The sequence below is a fragment of the Lissotriton vulgaris genome, chromosome 1_1 (genome assembly GCF_964263255.1).
Source record: "Lissotriton vulgaris chromosome 1_1, aLisVul1.2, whole genome shotgun sequence".
Lineage (NCBI taxonomy): Eukaryota > Metazoa > Chordata > Amphibia > Caudata > Salamandridae > Lissotriton > Lissotriton vulgaris.
In genome coordinates, this window is record NC_141685.1 from 1,401,586,698 (window position 1) to 1,401,608,019 (window position 21,322).

General features: G+C 45.7%; 1 protein-coding gene across 1 annotated transcript in view; it reads left to right on the forward strand.

The window, feature by feature from the left end:
• The window catches only part of RINT1 (RAD50 interactor 1), a 165,719-nt gene that overhangs the window by 10,612 nt on the left and 133,785 nt on the right, over window positions 1–21,322 (forward strand). Inside the window, exon 3 of the mRNA XM_086967072.1 lies at window positions 2,004–2,245. Within this exon, the coding sequence (XP_086823198.1) occupies window positions 2,004–2,245 (242 nt within the window). The remainder of the gene's footprint in view (window positions 1–2,003; window positions 2,246–21,322) is intronic.

Genomic DNA, 21,322 nt, shown 5'->3' on the forward strand with positions numbered 1-21,322 from the left:
TGGTGGCATAGTGCTTTAGGAGTTCTCTACGGTTTATGGCCCATATTCCAGTGCTTTTGGGTACAGGAACATTGGTATTTAGTTACCACAAAGCTGCATCCTGCAGCGAAAATAAGTGGCAGTACATTTCTGTAGACAATGGTATTGTTTATATATTTTGATTACTTTTAAATGTAGATGTTAATAATTTTGCGAAAATCTTGGCCACAAGATTAAACAAATGATTGCCTCAATTAGCCTACCCAGACCAGGAGGTAACACTAAAAAAGTAGCCCGTCTCATAGACATAGGAAACTAAAAAAATAAAAGTGTGATGTTCATGTTTTTGGATGCCAAAAAAGCATTTGACAGAGTTGACTGGAACCACTCGGGAGATTCATTACTTATAATAGTAACGACGTAGCCCTCACACATTTCAATAGAAAGCAGTATTCAGAATTACTATCATGTCATATCATATTAAACATATTTGCATGTTTATTCCACAAGTTATTTTACATTAGCATCATACAATATCTTCTAGACTAAGCTGTTGGCATGAAAAGATGTATCCTGTTTTCAATACTGAATTCTACAAAATAGTAATCTGACTTTTCTTTCCAGTATCATTGTGGCTTCTTATTTAATTTGTGTAATAAGGCGAATATTTTTCAAGTGTTCTATATGTTCCGTTACAAAATGAATAAATAACATAATAATCACAAAAATTACAGAGCTGATTGTACCATTTAGTAATTTATTAGATCTTGCTGCTTTTGTCAAAACACCTCTTGTGGACCCCACCTAAAACTTCGAGCTCATTCCTTACCATTGGTTGACTTTGATGTAACTCTTATTTGCTTGCTTATTATTCTATAGCTTTCCTTGCTCATCTTATGTTTGTCTATCACTTGGAGCATACCTTGTTAGTAATGCTTTTGATTCACTGACTTGTATCTTTCCACTGTTCACATTCAGGGAACTTCTTTTTTTCCTTTTTATTTAGCATTTCATGTGAGTACACGTGTTTTCTTGCTCTCTACCCTATCTCATCCCCACTCAATGCACTCTTAGTTTTGCTTCTGTAGCCTTCCAGACCATCCATAAAAGCCCATGAACAGGTATATATATTTGTGAGGGTTTGGCTAAAGAGCAGATTTTGAGTTGACATGATCTCTTGCATTCTACATATTGCATAAAGCCAGGCCTTTCGAAGCCCCAGCTTTTATGGGGTTGGGGCTTGCTGCTACACTCAGCTGGCAGCTAAGTCAGAATGTGTACGTTACATGACAAATAAAGAGATGGCTCTTCTCCTGAGGCCTATAATATGTTTCCTAGGCTGCTGCTGAGCACCAAACACTTCTAGTAAATTACATTTGTTTCAGTTCTATTCCATGGAAAATAAATAATGCATTGGCAAGCGTTTTATTCTGTTCACTGTGCGGTGTAAAAAATATTTGGAAGATAAACTATGCTGATTACAAAAACTGAAAATATTGTTTTTTGCCTTTTTATCCAGCATTTCATTTTTTTTCTTTTACTTTTTTTGTAACCTTGCTTTACGAACAAACTTTGGCAAAACCAGTAGTTTGACACTTGCGTTATAAAAGTATGACCTTTTGGAATCCATGGCAGATTTTACAGATAATCAGGATGTAAATTATTCGTATTTAGAGTAATAGGCCTGATTCGGAGTTCGGCGGACAGGTTACTCCGTCACAAATGTTACACATGCGTATTTCTTCTTCCTTTTTACAAGTGCATTATATCCAGTAGCACTTGTAATTCAGCGGACAGGATATCTGTCACGTTTGTGATGAAGTAACCCATACATCAAACTCTAAATCAGCCACTAAATACCCTATAAGCTTATCTTGAAAACATTGGAAAGGAGCTAAGGTTAGCTATCTCAACATACACTGTTCAATATTTAGCCAGATTTCTAAACTTTAGTTCAATAGAACATGTTTATTAAGACAACGCGTGCCATAACAACTGTCATTTTTATATTATTGTCCACTTAGGTACTTACAGTTTCCACAGAAGTGCCAAAAAGAATTCAAAATGCTTTGAAGAATGCAGAGGACTCGAAAAAACTACTTAGCCAGCTCATTGGAAAAGAAGCACTTCTGTCTGATTCGATTAGCAGCCACCTTCTGAAGGCCCAGCCCTGGATGGACGATCTAGGTGTACTTATTACTCAAGTAGAAGAAATTGAACGGCATCTCTCATATCTAAGATGGATTTCACAAATAGAGGAGTTAAGGTAAAGCTGGAAACATTGGAAAACTTTGTCTTACTAAAAATGTGTTCTTTTGTCCCACAGAAGCTTTAATGGGCCTGATTATTATATGTATTGTGTTTTCTAGATTAAGCAATTGGTAAGCTTTGTAGTTTATATAGTTTCGGTCTTTGTATGTGTCATGGCATGTTGCCCGAAATTTATGCAGCAAGTTACGTTGCAATTTAGAATCACATATAATATTTTATTTAAAGTGGTTTGTCTTAAAAGTTTCAGTAAAAGCTGAGTGAAGCTGGAGTATCATCACATGCTCATCTCTTGACATGCCCCCAACTCCCTTTGTGAGTTTTTTATACTTTGACTGACCAGTTGGGATCAGCCCCATCAACTTAGATTATTCCTATCAGCAAAGTATCCCAAACATATTTTCTTGTTTCTTCCCCCCCCCCCTTTAAAGACGTGGTTAGTGAAGTCTAGTGGATTTACTCCTGTCCATCTTAATGCCCACAGCGGTGCTCACAAACCTTCTGAATGCAGGTCCAGGTCAAGTAGAAGCTCACCCACCAAGGAGATTTTCGGCACCTGCTGTGGGATGTGTGTGTTTTAATGGTTGATGATGCTTTGTACGAGTGCCAAGTCTTTTAATTCTAGGCTGTACTGTTCCTTGTGCACCCAGTACACTTTGTGTAAAGCCCAGGCCTATTACTCCTTTTCCCTTGTCTAGTGACCCAGAGTTCTGTCAGTATAGTGGGTATTAGACCAGATGCCTTAAGCATCAAACAAAGTCTACATTACGTCTAGGTGCACCAGGTCTTCTCCAGAGTACGCTCAAAGGCCACATGGAGTCAGGTCAGGTTCTCTGGAATTCAAGACCAAACCATTCTTTCCTAAAGATTGCCAGAGCATTACCTCGAGAGACTCTGTTGCATCATGAGATCACAACCGATTTGCATTGGGCTCAGACATTCCTGTGAATCATTGCAGCCAAGAATCAAGCTTGCCTCTCTTGGGTGCAATAGAAGTGAAAAGATCCACTGAGAGCTTGAGCACTCTCCTTTCTCCGGGCTTATATCTGGTTCCAAGTCTCATCCCAGTGCAGTGACTCTGAGGAGGTTCAGAAGAGGTTCCATTGTGTGCAGTCGAGCTAACTCCATATAATCCCACTCAAGTCAGGCCTGTACTGTGCTGTACTCCTTCTCTCTGTGACTGATTTGCTCAGGGAGAAGGGATACAGGCATGCTAGAGACTAGGTCAATAGACTCATGGCCACAGTCCAAACTTGTGGCAAAGTGAGCGCAGCCCTTTACAGCAGAATGAAACTTGAAGTGCTCTGTTGCGTTGCCAAGTTGGACTCTCAGTGGTGTCCCTCTCTGCCTGCACCTTCCTCAACATCCAAAAGACCAGACCTAGGCATCAGTACATACCACCTGTACATTGAGTTGTGCATGGCATCAGAGGGCAATAATCTTGACTGGGAACTATTTAGCCTATTTTGACTTGTGAGGAGCATTTTCAGACAGCCTTTATGAAATGAAAATAAACACAGCAGCTAGTGCTTTTCAACTGTGAAGGCTTTAGTCTGATCATGTTTCCTTGTTTTCACAAACCCCATCTTGCACTCTTTATTTTTTTAACATGGTTAACTGTATTAAAGTTGATTCCGTTACCCCTTTCTGATTTCATCCCGATTAAGAAATCTATATGTACCAGACTGTTTCTTCAACTGACCTGTGGATTTTCTTCCTTTGTGACCCACAGCTCTGCACATTTTCCGTCAGCTCCATAAAAAAATATGATTTAGATGATTGCTATTTCTACCCGTGGATTTGTAATTTCCACCCCTGCCATCGGTCTTGGGGTGTACCTTTGTGGCTTTGTGTAAGACTTTACTCATTTCCTTATTTCACATCTTAATGTCAAAAATGTTTAAGTTCCCTTCTGACTCTTCCTCATACAAGATATTGTTTTTATCCGCCTTATCGTGTCTTCTTCAATCTGAGTGCAAGAGTTTGTCCAATACTTGTTCCTCATGCTCTGATAACTACAGTTACACTGTTGCTCTTCACATTCGTTACTGGCTTTGGGAACTTGCCAACTATTCTGTGATCTTCTGGTATTTTGAAGGCTTACCTTACATTTTATTCTGGTATAAGAGATTCACACTTGAAAATGCTAAACAGGCATGGCCATATCCGGGTCCATAAACGAACCATAGAAAATGACCTAGTTTCTATCTGCCCTGGATCTAGGAGACTTGATGGTAGTGCTGGACCTGCAGGACGCCTAGCCTATTTTCATTTCCCCGACCTTCAGTCTTACAACCATTACCTGCAGTTTAAAGTGGGCCAAGAGCATTTTTAGGTCTCGACTGGCGTTCACCGCGCAGCAGTGTCGCGCAGCCGAGATTTTTTGATCTCCAGTACTGGGGCTTTAACCCGCCTCTCTCTTCCATTGGCTAGCTCCATAAATTGAGGCTAGCCATTGGAAGAGAGATGTGTCAATCATTGTTGGAGCAGATTTGTGGGCGTTTCTGTGTTTTTTAAGCTCCGCCCCTTTTTCCCATCATAAAACGTTGGGCTTTCTTTTTTTTTTTTTCTTCAAGGCATGTTTAGGTCATTCCTAACGTGTCTTTTGCAGGGGTCGGCTGCGCGATTTCTGTTGCCTGGATGGATTTATCTATTTGCGAGTAGGTAAGCAGCATTTTGTAATATTTTTTTTATTTACTTTGTACGTCTACCCCGTCTCCTGTCGTCTCCGTGTACCGTCGTCCGTGGCTTGTCTCCGTCTTTTTTTGTTGTTTACTTTGTAGGTCTACCCCTTGTCCTGTCGTCTCTGTGTATCGTTGTGCGTGGCTGTTGTCTTCGTCTCCTGTCGTCTGGGTGTCGTGTCGTCTCCGTGTATTGTCGTGCGTGGCTCGTGGCTGTCGTCTCTGTCTTCCGTCTTTGCCTGGTATGTATGCTCCCGGTTTTGTGTTTAAGGTAAGCCATCTGTTCAATGTTAGTAATCTCATCTGTTTTGTTCGTGCTTGCTGTCCTTCCCCCCCCCTTGTTCGTGCTTGCTGTCCTGCCCCCCCCGTTGCTCGTTGTGCTTGTTTAATCCTTGTTATTAATGCATGCGTCCTAAGGCTTACTGCTGTGCTTTATAAATCTACACCTTTGCTGTGAGCGAGTCCCTTGGCTTCCTGGCAAGCATTTCACAGTGTGTGTAAATCTGATATAGCGCGGGCGGGACAGGCCTGTGAGGCGCTCAACGGGGAATACCATTTCTGTTCAAATATTAACTTCTAGTCCTGTGTTTATGCCCTTAGGATATCAGGGGCACCAGCACATCCCGGGGGACTTGCAGGGGGCACTGTCTATGGCTGCAAGCAAAGACCCCTGTGCGCCATCATTACTCAGGGCGGATTAGGAGTCCGTCCTTCCCAAAGCCATGCTCTGCCATTTGCGCCTCACTCGCTGCAGTGTAGATTAGGTTTGGACCGAAGTAGAGCGAGAGCCCCGCGAACCCCCACCCCCTCTCTCGTCGGAGCTTCTCCGAGTCCCGGCTCTGCCAGTGGACCCCTCCCCCAGGCGATGACCTGAGGCAGGGGCGACGGGATAACACAGATCTTCACTTCTGAGGGGGCTTGCTTGGGCTACGCCCCAGGACAGTAGTGACAGCCAGGCACGCCCTTGAGCTGCATGGGCATTCACTGAGTGGCGCGGGTGTTGTGTAGCAAGGGGAGTCTGGCAATGACCGTGCCACCTTTGTGTTTTGGCGGGAAGTGGACTAATTTGACATTTTACAGTAAACCCCTTTTTGTGTTTTAATTATTCTGCTGCTGTTTTACTGCGCCTGTTCTCTCTGTGAGCTAAACGTGCACCATGTTGTCTTACACCGAGCCTGTTCTCGGAGTGAGAGAGGGAATCCTGCCAGCCTGAATAATGACTGTTTGGCACCTGTTCTTGGGTGTGAGGCAGCTTGCAAAGTTGCCGCCATTGCCAAGCTTGGTCTGTGTGTGAAGGAAGCTTGCACTGCATCCTGTAGTGCACATCTGTGGTGACTGCATGAGGGATGCATGTGCAGCTGGCTCTGAAGCTCTCCCTGTAATGTGAGTGGGGAGCTCAGGATGCTACTGTGAGACCTGCACCTGTTCTGGCACAGCTCTCTGTGCAGTCCTTGCTCCCTGTGCGAAAGGCGCGGTCTGTGCTGTAGCCTTATGTGTGTGGGAAGCTTGCTCAGCTCCCTGTGCAGGAGGAGATGCAATAGGTCTCGCATTTGCGAGAGATTAAGCTATTGGCATTGTAAATGACAATGCCATTTATTTATCTGTTTTCAAAACCAACACATAAATAAAAAGTTTGTCATTTACAATGCCAATAGCTCTAACTTTTGCAAAGGCAAGACCGTTGCATTGTAAATGTTTGTTAGTCTTCCATGCTCCCCTTTGGCCTCACCAGTGCCCCTTGTGTATTCACTAAAGTGATGGCCTTGGTCGCTGCTCACCTTTGAAGGTCGGACATATCAGTCTACCCCTACCTTTAAAAAAAAATGTTCATTATTATTTTATTGATCAGTTTTATCTCATAAAATCAAGAAGAACAGGTCATACATCAGTCATAAGCACTTAACATATAAATCTTAGAATTTTACTGTGCGATCCAAAATACAAATCACAGATTGAGCACAGTATCATAAATGCATCGCTAGTGCAGAACATCATGATCAAATCTTGACAGGCGATAATAACAGATGTTAAAGTCTAGGGTTAGAGTATGGCATCAGAGACCTTTTTAGTCAGATCCGGGTTGTCTCGTAAATACTCAGATAGCGGTTCCCAGATGTCTGAGGGTTTAGAGATAGTTGGCAGCTCCTCAGCATATGTCAGAAAGTTATCCCTGCAGTAAGCAGCGTCAACCCACCAATCCTTAAGCGCTGGAGCGCGTTTGCTATCCCAGTGCATGGAGAGTCTAATTTTTGCTAGCAATAGTAGTATGGATACGAGTTTCTTTTCCTTTGCCCTTAGTGGTACATCAAGGCCAAGCAAGCACACTCTAGGGGTGCATGAGATGTTACAGGACATCATTTTCGCCAGATGAGTGGTGATTTCTATCCAGTACTGCTGCACTCTCTCACAGCACCAAGCAAGATGCGCAAAGTCTGCTTGATCTGTCCCACATCGCTTACATCTTGCATTGTTTCGCAGTTTGATCATGAACAATTTGAGGGGAGTGTGATATACTTGATGGATATACTTATAATGAATAAGACGCAGGTTCCCATTTGGAGTAAGAAGTGTGATCAGTGTGCAACTAGCTGTCCAATCTTCCTCTGTGAGGGGTGCGTCCAGCATTGCGGACCATTTGTCTCGCGCCTGAGCTGTGTCAGCTCCTATCTATGCTTGCACCTGCCTGTATAGTTTGGATATGATGTGTGCATGGTTGGGTGAAGTTAGCAGTAGTTGCAGCGAGTGTAGGGTAGGGGGTTCATCAGGAGAGGAGGGGTATAGCTCTCGGGCAGCAGCTCTTATTCTATGGTATACGAAGCGGAAGAGCAGTGTTTGGTTACTTATATACGATAAGTCATCATGTGTAATAAATGTGCCATTCGGATATAGGTCCCCCAGCTTTGACAAGCCTACCTGTTCCAAAAGTGCCATATTGTTCTTTTCCATCGTGACCAATAGTCTAGAGTGAAAGGCTAATGGGAGGTTCGGAGCATAGATAGGGTTCTTGTGTGCTAGTTGACTGAGCCGCTCCCATGTTTGGGACGTAGTGCATACAGTGTTTATCTCCTGTAATGTGAGGTGAGGTCTAGCATGTGAGATGATGCTTGTGAGCGGTATCGGATTAGCGTCTCCGTCTTCAACCGCTAGGTGTGGTAAATACAACACCGGGTGGTGCCAGTAGTATGCGAAATGTGCTTGCGCGCATAGATAGTAGAGGTAGGCATCTGGGACCGTGAAGCCACCTGCACTATAAGGGAGGGTGAGTGTTCGTAGACTGATCCTAGCTTGCTTCCCTGCCCAAATCAATTTTACATACCCAGTACGTAGTCTGGCGAAGACTGATGCAGGGGGAGTAATAGGTATGTTGACAAATAAATACAATAACTTCGGAAGTATCACCATTTTTAGCAAGGAGATCTGATCGGCAAGTGACAGAGGGAGTGTTATCCACCTCTGTATCTGCGCTTCTATGCGGTCAATTGCTGTCCCATAATTTTGTCTGATTACTAGTTCTGCGTCCCTATGTACCCATATCCCCAAATATTTAATTGGGTCGTCTTGCCACACAAGAGGAAAGTCTAGTTGTGGAGCTCCAGTGCTGTCAGTTAAGGGAATCACTGCGGATTTACTCCAGTTTATATGTAAACCTGACTGCCTGCTAAATTTCACGTATTCACGGAGCACAGGGGAGAGGTTATTCTCAGGGTCCCGGATGTATAGGACCATGTCGTCAGCATAGAGTGAAATACTGATGGGCCTTAGTTGGAATCTAAGCGCGGTATGGGCCTATTTTTGGCGTATTTTACAGGCTAGGGGTTCTAGTGCTATCGAGAAGAGTAAGGGAGAGAGCGGGCATCCCTGTCGCGTTCCCCGCTGAATGAGCACCGACTCCGATATGTAGCCATTTACTTTAATGCGGGCTGTGGGATTCGTGTATAGGAGGTTGATCCATGTTAACATTCGCAGGGGGAGACCATGTCGTCTTAAGATTGCAAACATGTAGGGCCACTCCACCGAATCAAAGGCTATGGCCGCGTCCAACAGCACCGCCACAGCTCTAAGATCTGGGTTCAATTGGTGCAATAAGGCAAATATCGTGCGCAAGTTCTGCGCAGTGGATCTGTCAGGGATGAAGGCCGATTGGTCAGGTAGAATAATCGTGGACATAAGTGGCTGCAATCTTGTGGCGATGATTTTTGCTAGTATTTTAAAGTCCGTGTTGATTAATGATAAAGGCCGGTAAGACTCTGCCTTAGATGAATCTTTAGCAGGTTTTAGAATTGCTACTATGAGTGCCTCTCTTAATGTCTGCGGGAGAGTGCCGTTATTGTGGGCTTCTTCGTACATTTCGAGGAGATGGGGGATGATATCTTCTGCGTAGGCCTTGTAGAATTCTCCAGTGAACCCATCAGGTCCTGGCGCCTTCCCGTTCGGTAAGGCTTTAATGGCCGTAAGTGTTTCCTCCTCCGTTATCGGCCTTGCCAGGTATTCGCGATGAGCATCTGAGAGCCATACTAGCGCTATGTTCTCAATATATTGTAAAATTTCGGGTTCTGTGGCTGTGTGTTGTGTAGTGTAAAAGTCGCTGTATGGTTTAACAAATGTAGCCAGAATCCCAGGGGTGTCGTATTGTATTTGTCCCTCATCATACTCTATCTGTGTAACTATGTGATTCCTGTGGTTTGTACGTATCTTCTGCGCCAAAATACGACCACCCTTACCTAGTCTGCGCCACCTGTGACGCTTGGACGTGTACCGTATTTCCTCCTCCGTTAGGTCGTTATATCGTGTAACCGCCTCTCGTATTGCCCCCAATTTGGCTGCATCATGTGTGGATTCATATTCTGCCTCCAACATTTGGATGTCATTTTCACAGTTCTGTAGTTGCGTCCTTATGTCTTTCAATATCCCTGCAGTAGTGCCAATACATACTCCTCGTATTGTAGCTTTGAAGGCCTCCCAGGGAGTGCCTGCGCTATCCACAGATTTACTGTTAGTAGCAAAAAAAACCTCTATGGCAGTGTGTAGTGTTTCTTTATATAGAGCAGGGGTCTTCAATCTGTGGGGCGCGACCCCTAGGGGGGGTCGTGGAGTCCTGGGAAGGGGGTCGCAGATTGTCAGTTTGCCTTAGTGTCGTCGGGCTGATTGAGGGTGCTCACGGCGGAGGCCTAATTCACACCGGGGTGAAAAACAACAAAGCCTCATTAATAAGTAAAAGGTCTTTTAAAGACCAGTGAAGTACTCGGGTGCAGCTTTGTGTGTGTCCCAGAAGGTGTTGAAGCCCGACTCACATACACGAGGAGGGGAAGGGATGGGGGGCAGGGGAGGGTGGCTGGGGAGGAGGCTGTAGCCCTTTGAGTTCAATGGACGTTGCACGCCTGGAGCTGTGGGTCCCGCCTGTAAAGCACAAAGCACGAACCCTCATACCTGGCGCCCGTGTGGGAGAAATGTGCCTGAGAGTCTGTTCTTCAGGTGAGATGTTGTTACAGCCTGTCCGCCCCCGCCCCCAGCAGGGAGGCACAGAGATGCCCTCCCATGAGAGAGGAAGAAGGAAGAAGACGCAGAGAGATACTGACCCCCCCCCCCCCCGCTCCCTCCCGTGAGAAAGGCACAGAAAAGGTGGGTGGATGAAAGGGTGGAAGGATGGATGGATGGATATGTGAAAAGGTGGGTGGATGAATGGTGAGTGGATGGATGTAAGGGTAGTGGATGGATGAAAGGGTGCATGGCTGGATGGATGGAAGGAAGGATGAAACGGTAGATGGATGAAGGATGGATGTATGGATGGATAAAAGGTTGCATGGATGAATGATGGATGGATGGATGGATGAAAGGGTGGGTGAATGAAGGATGGATGGATGGCTGGATGACAGGGTGGATGGATGAAGGATGGATGTATGGATGGAAGGATGAAAGGGTGGATGGATGGATGAAGGATGGATGTATGGATGAAAGGGTGGATGGATGATGGATGAAGGATGGATTGATAAAAGGTTGCATGGCTGAATGATGGATGGATGTGTGAAAAGGTGGATGGATGGAAGGGTGGAAGGGTAAAGGATGGATGTAAGGATGAAAGGGTGGATGGATGACGGATGGATGTATGGATGGAAGGATGAAAGGGTGGATGGATGGATGGATAAAAGGTTGCATGGATGAATGATGGATGGATGTGTGAAAAGGTGGGTGGATGAATGATGGATGGATGTAAGAGTGGATGGGTAAAGGATGGATGTAAGGATAAAAGGGTGGATGGATGAAGGATGGATGGAAGGATGAAAGGGTGGATGGGTGTATGGATGAAAGGGTGGATGGATGAAGGATGGATGTATGGATGGAAGGATGAAAGGGTGGATGGATGAAGGATGGATGTATGGATGGATGGATAAAAGGTTGCATGGATCACGATGGATGGATGTGTGAAAAGATGGGTGAATGGGTGGATGAAAGGGTGGATGGATGAAGGATGAATGGCGCATATATGGTTGTCGATAGTTGTTGATGATGAGGAGTACCAGTTTCTAGAAACTTTTGTTGGAAGGGGGTCCTTAAGCCAAAAAAGGTTTTACAAGGGGGTCTCGGCATCAAAAAGTTTGAAGACCTCTGATATAGAGGGTCTAGCAACGCCGCAGCATTAAAGCACCACATAAAGGGAGGTGGTGTATATGTGGGGATAGCTAATGTTAAAATAACTGGTTTATGGTCTGATAGCGTTTTTGGGAGGTGCAGAACGTCTGTAGCCCAAGTGGATGCCGGATCAGTCAATAACCAATAATCAAGCCTCGACCAGCTGTTGTGTGCTGTGGACGAGTGTGGGCTTTCTCGTAGGGTAGGGTGGGGTGTCGTTCCCTCCATATATCGTGAAGGCTAAATTCATCAATGCCAGTAAGAAGGGTGTCCGCTGCCCGCTTGTGGTGTTCAATAGTATCATGGGATCGGTCCAGAGTGGAGTTTAGGGCAACATTCAGGTCCCCACTCCAGATCCATTCTACTGGTGGTAGGTCTCGTAATTAAGTGAATAGAGACATGTAAAAATCTGGGTCATCCACATTAGGTCCATAAGTATTAACGACACCTACTCTGGTACCTCGTAGTGTGCCCGTGATGATAATGAACCTGCCCTGCGGGTCCATGTCCGTGTGATCCAGCCGAAACTGAACCCCTTTACGTATAAGGATCGACACCCCTCGGGCATAGGAGGAGTATGTGGCCGATATAGAATGTTCAGCCCATCTGTACCCAAGTGTCTTAGCTTTACTAGGGAGCAAGTGTGTTTCCTGCAGAAGCGCTAGGTCTATAGCGTGTCTATCTAAATAAGCAAAGAGCTGACGGATTTTCTTGGGACTGTTGAGGCCTCCAACATTCAGCAGGCTATCCGCAGCTTCTCTACAATATCAACCTCAAAGGAAGGATATAAACCCAGATAAGGTAGTCACTTATTCTGCATCCGAGCGGGGGTCCTTTTCGACCTGCTGATCTCGTGGCGATCTACGTCTCAGCACATGAGGGTGATTTGCCTGCAGATATTTAATCACTTCTTGAGGGGTGTTACAGATCACACTCTTCCCCTCCAGAGTTATCTTTAAGCGAGATGGATAAAGCATAGCGTATGGAACATCATTATCTCTTAATTTCCGCTTGATATCCAAGAATTTCTTCCTTGCCTCTTGGACCTGGGAGGTTAAGTCCGGGTAGATGGAGATGTTCATGCCTTCATGTGTGAGGGTCCCTAAATCTTGGGCTTTCCTGAGCGCAGCATCCCAGTCCCTATAGTTCAAGAGTTTAGCGATAATAGGGCGCGGTTTTGCTCCAACCACTGGTTGTGGCGCCAGTGTGCGATGCGCCCTCTCCACTATGAAGACTGGGGAGAAGATATCCTTACCAAGGATTGTGGTCAGGAGAGTTTCCACATAGGCCTCCATGTTGCCTGTGCGGGTTGTCTCCGCAACTCCTAGAATGCGCAGGTTGCAGCGCCTAGATCTTGCCTCCAAATCCTCCGTCTTGGCGGCCAGACTCTGCATGAGTTTATCCACTTTTTTATGTTTTAACTCAAGTTGTTGCGCAGTGTCCTCTGCGTCGGATATGCGGCACTCCGCCATGTCTATGTGTTCAGTATGCTTGTCCAATCGCTCAGACATGCGATCCACCCGGTATGCTAAGGAGTCAATGTTTCCATCAATGTTAGTTAGGGTTGATTGAATAGTAGCAAACATTGCCTGAACATCCACTGCAGCCTGCGCAGTGGGGGAGGACGTGGCATCTCGGGTCGGCGTTGGCCGATCCGTAGGCGGTGCAGACACTTTCCGTTGATTATCAAACAGGAGTTTTGATTGTGTTTTCTCCGGCTTACCCATGTTCATGCCGAGCAAGAAGAATAATAGAGATGGAATGTGCCCGCGCTCAGTACTATTCACCCCAGCAGCGACAGCGCAAGGCGATGGGGGGATCAGCCTTAGAGGTCAGCACGTGGCAGGGGCCTAGTAAGTATATGGCTCCTCAGCAGCATGAAAATTGGGCCTATATCCGGTATCATAGTATCGCCCCACACCATGCAGAGTCACTCTGTGCCTTCTATAGCTAACAGCAGAGTTCGTTGGTAGGGGGAGCGATAGTGTTTTCTGTCCGTCTAACGGTGCGCGATAGCTGGCAGCAAGCGGAGTAGGCAGTCAGGCTCCAGTCAGGACATACATGCGCAGCCACCATCAGCTTTTCATACGTCTCATTAGCAGGAGGGTGCAGGGAGACGGATCTCCAGTTCGAACATGTAGCTCACTTCGTTTCCACCACGAGGGCCTCACAGTCTATTTCGGGCCCGGTAGCTCTCTCCCGCTCCTACCTTGGCGGTTTCCAGCGTTCCCGCAGTGTAGCGAGGTCAGTCAGGGGCAGCAGTCTTGTCCTGTGGGCGGCCCCTGCCGGTTGCTGGGCCCGGAGCTGCAATGTCTTCCCAGGGCCTGTCGCGGCTTTCTCTCCACCGCCGCAGCCGCGGGCTTGCGTGAGGGCAGCGCAGCTACGCACGACAGGGCAGGGACTCCGCAGCTCCCGGTGTGCGCTGGAGCATTCTCGGCAAGGTCAGCCGATCTCCCCGTGAAAGGTACCAGTGGATAGCTCGAGTTTTCCTCTTGCAGGGCGGTCAGAATTTACCAGCAATTTGCGTCTATAAACCCAGGATTGTTGCAGGATAGAGGCTTGATCTGGAGAGCTCCCCTACGGCGCGGCCATTTCCTAGCGCGGCTAGCTCCGCCCCCCAGTCTACCCCTACCTTAATGACAAACTGTTGAAGGCGGTCTTGCCATAGTCAGTCGTTGACCACCTCCAGAGAACTGCAGACTTCTTAACATTATTGGGGTTCTTGATCAACGTGCCAGAGTGTCACAGGACTACTTCAAAGAGGCTCCTGTTCACCAGTGCCATTGTGCATGGGGTGCAGTTTTAAGCCTACCCACTGGTTCAGGGAGTCCAGGACATTTGAGCGATGATCCCGATCTTTCATTCTCAGTCTTGAGTCTCGATTAGAGCAGCTATGAGACTTCTTGGCCTCGTGCATCCTCCTGCTGGACTACGCCAGATGACACGTGGGCCCTGATGTGGGACCTGAAGTCTCATTGGGCTAAGCACCTACAAGACCTGCCAGATTCCATACAGGTTTCAGATGAACTGTACAATACATGCAGTGGTAGCTGTTTGACTGCAGTTGAACCAGTGACAGACTCCTCTCCCCACCCCCCATAGAGTTAATGGTGGTGACGGATGAATCACTGCTGTGTGGTGAAGGTCACCTGGAAGAGGTGAAAATCAGAGGACTCTGATCTCCGGCAGAGACCCGGCTCCACATCAACTTGTTAGAGATGCAGTCCATTGGCTTGGCATTGAAGGCCTTCCTGCCGACAATCAAAGAGAGTTTGGTGTAGGTTCTCACAGACAAAACAACCCCCATCTATAACTGTAACAAGCAGTGTGAGGTGAGCTCTTGGGTCCTGTGCCAGGATGCTCTGCGCCTGTGGGGCTGGCAGAATAGTCAGAGCATTTCCCTGACCTTGAATCTAGTGGCAGTATGGAAGAATTCAGCCAGTGAAGCCTAGTGGGACATGAATGGCACCTATACTCTGAGGTGGAGCCCTGGCTCATTCTCTTTGCCACCACCAATAATGCACAATGTCAACACTTTTGCACGCTGGAGTTCCTGAGATACCTCCTGGAGATGCATTCCACCTATAGTGAAGCTTGAGACTGATGTATGACTTCCCACCTCTTCCTCCCCTGCCTTAGGATCGGAAGATGATCAAGAACGACTGAGCCCACATCGTCTTAGTAATTCTGGATTGGGCCAGGTTTGTGTGTCTTCTGATCAAGCTATCCCCTTCTGGAGGATCTTCTGTTGCAGCAGCATGGTAAGATTCAGCACCTGGCCCTGCACAACCTACATTTCCACGTGGAGATTGAGCTGGGACAGTTGACTGCTTTTGACTCGTCCATCTACAAAATGTGTTTACGTCCGGTGCTGGGATAAGTTTGTAACCTGGTGTACTTCCCGCTATACAGGCCCATTACAAGTAAAGTTGTGTGATGTTTTGCTTTTTGTGCTGTGTTTAGGCCAGACTTGCTATTGGCACTGTTAAAGATTATTTGTTAGCCTCTTTGCGTTTGCCAGACCAACCATTCTCACTTAATTCACCTGTTGTGATGTGTTTTCTCAAAGGTCTAGTTCATTTGTTTCTACCCAAACATTTTATGATACCGCAGCGGGTCTTTATTTTTGTTCTCACTTTCCTTATGTGTACCCCATTTGGTCCGCCTCACCCCGCGAAAAAGAAGGATAGATTCCATCGTTTGGACCCAAAATGAGCTTTGACCTTGTACATCGATCGTAACCAGGGCCAATGGGTGGAGGATCGCTCTTTGTGGAGTTCTCTGTAGCAAAGCAGGCTAGTGCAGAAAAGTATCATATAGAAGTGGATAGTTCTCTGTATTAAAATCTGCTACGCATTGGCCAACAAGCATCCCCTAAGGGTCTGTGGGGTCATTTGACCAGAGCCAAGGCTGCTACCACTGCGTTTGGCAAGCTGAGTGCCAGTTTTGGACATCTGTCAGGCCGCGACATGGGCAACACTCCTCCCATTAATGAAACATTACTGCTTTGATAGCCAGGTCGATGGGAGAGGCACTTTGCCCATTTGGTCCTGCAGGACGTTTTGGCTTGAGCCTTTCAGCAGTTAGAAGTATCTGTCAGAAGAAAAAGTTACACACCTTTTGGTAACACTCTTTCTGGTGGACAGTCTATTTTTTTATTTTTTAAGTTTGTGTTTATTGGCAAACGACAAACGAGTATACATCACTTGTAATCATGTATTAGCATCTGATACATGTTTTAATGATTAGAAAACATCATCACAAAGGGCCTTGACTTTTGCATGGGACTGGAGCGGCCGGTGTTCGAGGCCAGAGGCTGTCCTACAAAACACTATAAAATATGAAAGAGATGGGCGGACTACAGGGGATTGTGGCTGAAGCCCCCACCGCCGCCAAGGGGCGAGGAAGGGCAGATGTAGTGGGCATATTGAGGCTCGGTTATATCCACTTATGATTATATATGTACCCATAGCAGTGGTGGTGAGACGGAGTGTTGCAGGACGGGGGGGGGAGAGGTTGGGTAGTTGGGGGGGGTGGGGGGGTGGAGAGTAGAAGGTATTTCCATTAAATGTATCGCACAACATGAACCGTGATTTTAGTCACAGCCCCTCCGGGGTTCGGAGCACTGTGGATGTTTATTTCTGCGATTCAATAAAACCAGTTTTGAAAAAAAGAAAACATCATCACAGAGGATATTTTGGTCCAATATCAACAGAACTGTTCCCTTTATGGATCCAGTGACAGTCCCTTACGTGCCAACCAGGCATGTCTATGTGGTTCTGTTCATTACAGGTGATCGATTCTTATAAAAAATAAACTCCCTTAACCACCCCATCCTCACGGGCACACCTCTAGGTCAAAGCAGTTATACCACTCAAACTACTCTTCTAGAGCCATGTACCCTATTTATGGATAGACATAAGCTGACCATGGGACCTCTGGGCAGAAGTACAGGGCACAGAAGGAGGTGAAACCCCATGCCGAATCCCCACCACTTTTCACCTGCCGAGAGAACCTAATCCCCAATGTGTTACATTAGTATCCTCTTAAGTGGTTAGTCAAGGAAGACCGTGGTGGTCTGGTATCATTTTTAGCATACTCCATAAAATCCTGTAATATCATGTCCCAGCAAATTGCAAGGGTCGCCTGCGTAGACCTTTCTTTCCTCCATCAAGAGGACCATGCTCTCGATCTGTGCCCATCAGATCACCTATTACCTCCACTTCGGGACTAAAGGAGGAATAGGGGATCTCTACCTTATTGATATCGCCCTCTTAGCTAGGAAAAGGCAAAGGTCTATGAATATTATACTGTCCTTCTTGCTCTTGTGTCTAGGTAAAGAGCCCAAGAGACAGTGTTGCCCCATGGCAATGTCCATCCGTTCTCTAACCTGTGGGATGTGTGACAGCACTACCCTGCAAAAATGCAGCAGTATTGGACACTTGGTGGATACTTTTTCTAACCAAAAGATTCCTCACAACCCTCTCAACTTTCGGTACCGTGGAATGGTCTCTTTGTATATGATTAAAAGGGTCAAAGTTACATACCTGTACACAGAATCAGACTGGGACTGAAAATAGGCCTGTGCAGCAGAATAAAAGTGGCCCCTCTTAGCAAATTGAGGCTGTTTCAAACTTGTAAAGACAGTCTGTAGAGGTGTTTTGTAAGGTAAGATATTCACAGTAAAAACTGCCCCCCAAACAATAAAAAAAGGCCCACAAATGGACAAAAATTCTTCCCACACACTGACACACCTACCCTACCCTGCCTGCACACTGACCCATTCATAACACACATCCCCTGGTCTTTCCCGCAGATCCAAACTTTTGGGGCTGGGATTCTGACGATAATGCACCAGATTACAGAATCCGAGTCAGCTCGCTGCCCAGAGGTTGATTTGTTGGGCTCTCCTGATGATAAAAGCTACCAGTTTGGAAGTAGAAAGGGGTGCCTCATCTCCCTCCTCCTGCTGGCAGCCAAGCAAACGGTTCAGGCCCTATTGGGACACAGCGCAGTGCCCACAGAGGCAAAATGGACAGTCCGACTCTGTCTGCACACTGACACATCTGTTCAATAGTTGGGCTCTGTGCGGATGGATTCCAGAAAGAAACTGACATCAGGGCGCAGGGGTAGTGCTTATATGTGCCGCCAATGTCTTTTACGAGGCGGGATGAAGCCGTGAAGTAGCCGCACAATGTCACCTGCTGGTGCCCAGGAGCAATGATGAAAAACCCTCCGTATCCAGTCTGGCATAAGTCACTTGTTGTTTATGGCCATTTGGAAAGCAAGATACTTTCCTATTTTCCTTATATAGCTGTGGAAAGCATTAACAGCATGATGACTTGGACTGAGAAATGACACCCTCTGAGCTTGGGTCCTAAACATGTCACTTGCAGCTGCAGAAATGAGTTAGATTGAACCCTGCATCTAGTATGGTGGGTTTCTAAATTAGACATGTTGGTCTTATTCTAATTAGTTCTCAATGTGTTATGCACAGTGCTTTGAACAAGATTTAGGGAGCCACTGCAAAGTCTTAAGGGCAGGACATGAGGTCTCAGGGTTTCAATTGTGGGAGTGAGTTTTGCACCTGGTGTAATCCTTTAATGAGTGATTTCTGCACTAGCTATAGTCCATTTGGGTAGTCCAGACAATAGAGCACAAGCGTGAAAGTGACTTGGACTCAATGCAGAAGTTTAAAATGGTTGACTGGCATCCAGTCATTCACCATGATCAGGCCTGGGGCCCTTGGAATCATTGAGGTTGTTGAGGTTGAGAATAATCTCTTTGTCGTCTGCTGTGGTGTAACAAGAGAGACCGAAGAATTGAGTCAGAGCATGGACAGGGCTGAGGTAGATTTTGAAACAGAGGGAAGACATGATTGATCCTAGGGGACCCCGTTATCCAATTAGTATTGTTTGGATGTAAACAGGGGTAGTGAGATGGTGTGGCTGTGGTAGAGTAGGAAGGGGATAATCCAATTCAATGTTTTTCCTTTGATACCCACAATCTCCAGTCTGGTCAGCAATGGTGGATGGTGAGCCATGTTGAAAGTGGGAAAGAGACGTCAAGCCGGATCAGGACTGCCACTTCATTAGCATCTACCTGTGTTCCTTGTTCATCCAAAGCAAACAAAGGTATATATTCTGTACCTATGTAAGGACCGATATTTCTGGGGAATCTGAAAGCATTTTGTTTACTCAAAGAATGTCCATATTTGGACATAGAATGCTTTTTCAATTAGTTTAGCCAAGCAGCATCCATTTGCTATTGGTCTCTAGTTCACAGGGTTATCAAGGCAAGGTTTCTTTAGGAGTGATTTGGTAAATTAGTTGTTTGTAATGATTTATACATCTGCAATAGCTTTGATAGATATGGTTTCCTTTAAGCTTGTCTTGGGCATGGGTCCAGTTGTGGTTCAGAAAGTTTGCTCTCTTAAGTTTGAATACATATTTATTGATATTTCAGCATAGTTTCTCCAAGGACAAAGTAGCCCCCCCCACTTTCAGTAGAGCCCTCGTCCCAACAGAATACTTCCGCTCCCCCGATGTCAATCCACTTCAACCGAGCTGTGTCTCTTGCTGTACTTTTATCCCAGCTTATCTCTTCATACTGTGCCCTCATATTCAGGTTTCTAACCCATTTAGTTTGGCTGCTTTATAGTCGTCATTAGTATTGGAATGTGCCATAATCTTTAATGCTTGTAGTTTCTTCAGGCAGGTAAGCACCTTGTACTTAGTTTGAAAGAACTCTAGCAAGGGCCCTCATTGTTTAGTAAAGTCTTTACTTTCTCCCTACCCTCTTTAAAAAGCTTTTCCATCCCAAACAGCCACCACAGTCTTTCTGTCCTTTTTGCCTCTGTGGGCACTGCGCTGTGTTCCCATAGGGCCTGAACCGTTTGCTTGGCTGCCAGCAGGAGGAGGGAGATGATGTACCCCTTTCTTCCTCCAACCGGGTAGCTTTCATCATTCGAAGAGCCCAACAATACAACCTTTTTTTTGCCTATAGTAGTTCTTTAAATGGTTGATCTGATAATGAAGAGAACATACATAAGATGCTTCTTTCAGTCGGTTGGGCGTGTCTTTCAGTACGTGACTCTGGCTTTGGCATTTTTAGATCTGCCGCACCCGCAATTGTTATTAACCTATTGTCACCAATTTATAAAAAGCATATACAGTGGGCTTTGGACGTACCCAAAGGAGTATTTCTCTATCACTTCTTGCTATTGGCTGCTTGGTGTATAATTTCACCCTTATGGAAGTGCTTCCAATGGAATGCATGAGGAACAATCTTACTTCTGACAAGTACACTCAATCATCATGCCGATTGTCACATTCAATGTTATGTTACATAAATGTTTTTTGCTGCTTATTCCTAGCATTGTCAAATCCTGTGGGTCTGTCTTTAATGCGATAAACAGCATTATTGTTTGCAACGCATGTAGACAGCAATTATGAATGCCTGTATTTACATGTGATGGTGTATTAGAGCCAACCCTATTGCCTTTGCCAGTGCTTAATTTTATATACCTTTTTGAGTTTTATTAGAAACAGCAATAAACAATTCCACATTAATCCCTTTCGGCTTATATCATTCTCATGCCTTACCATGACCTCTTGGACTTTTTAATCTCCTGCCCTTAATACGTTATTTGATCTCAAACATTCCAATTCCTAAAGACCAGCAAAACACTGTGCAAATGCAAATACAAATAAAACACCAAGAACGTGTACTGCTAGATCATTAGATGAACTGATCCTCAGGTGCGTTCCATAAACAACTGTTTATGAAACGGTCACAAACTGTAGTAAAGATCATTCCCCGCCCCAGTCCTGGCAGAACTAGGATCATTTTTCTCGTGTCACACTTGTATAAATATCCACACAGCCAGGTTGTGAATCTCAGGCTGTATGCCGAATCTGCCAGTGACGTGCAGCAAGTGGCTGATCATCACCAAGGCTATGGACATAAACATTTACGTGGCTGTTTCCCACTTGGTAACCATTACTATCCCTAATCTTTCCTTCAGAGAACAAACTCATTTAGTTGAATTGGCAACTTGAGAAACCATTTGCCACCTGACATCAGCCCCTGATGTAGAATCCAAACCGTCTGCTTAAGTACATCTTCTGAACTGTTGTGGTGTAATAGCTGGGCACATCTCTTTTATGGGAAGCTATTTGAGGTATGCTTGATGTATCACTTTAAATTTTGAGGTAATTAACACTTTCTTTGTGTTTCCTCATTTTGATTCCCTTCTATCTCTATCC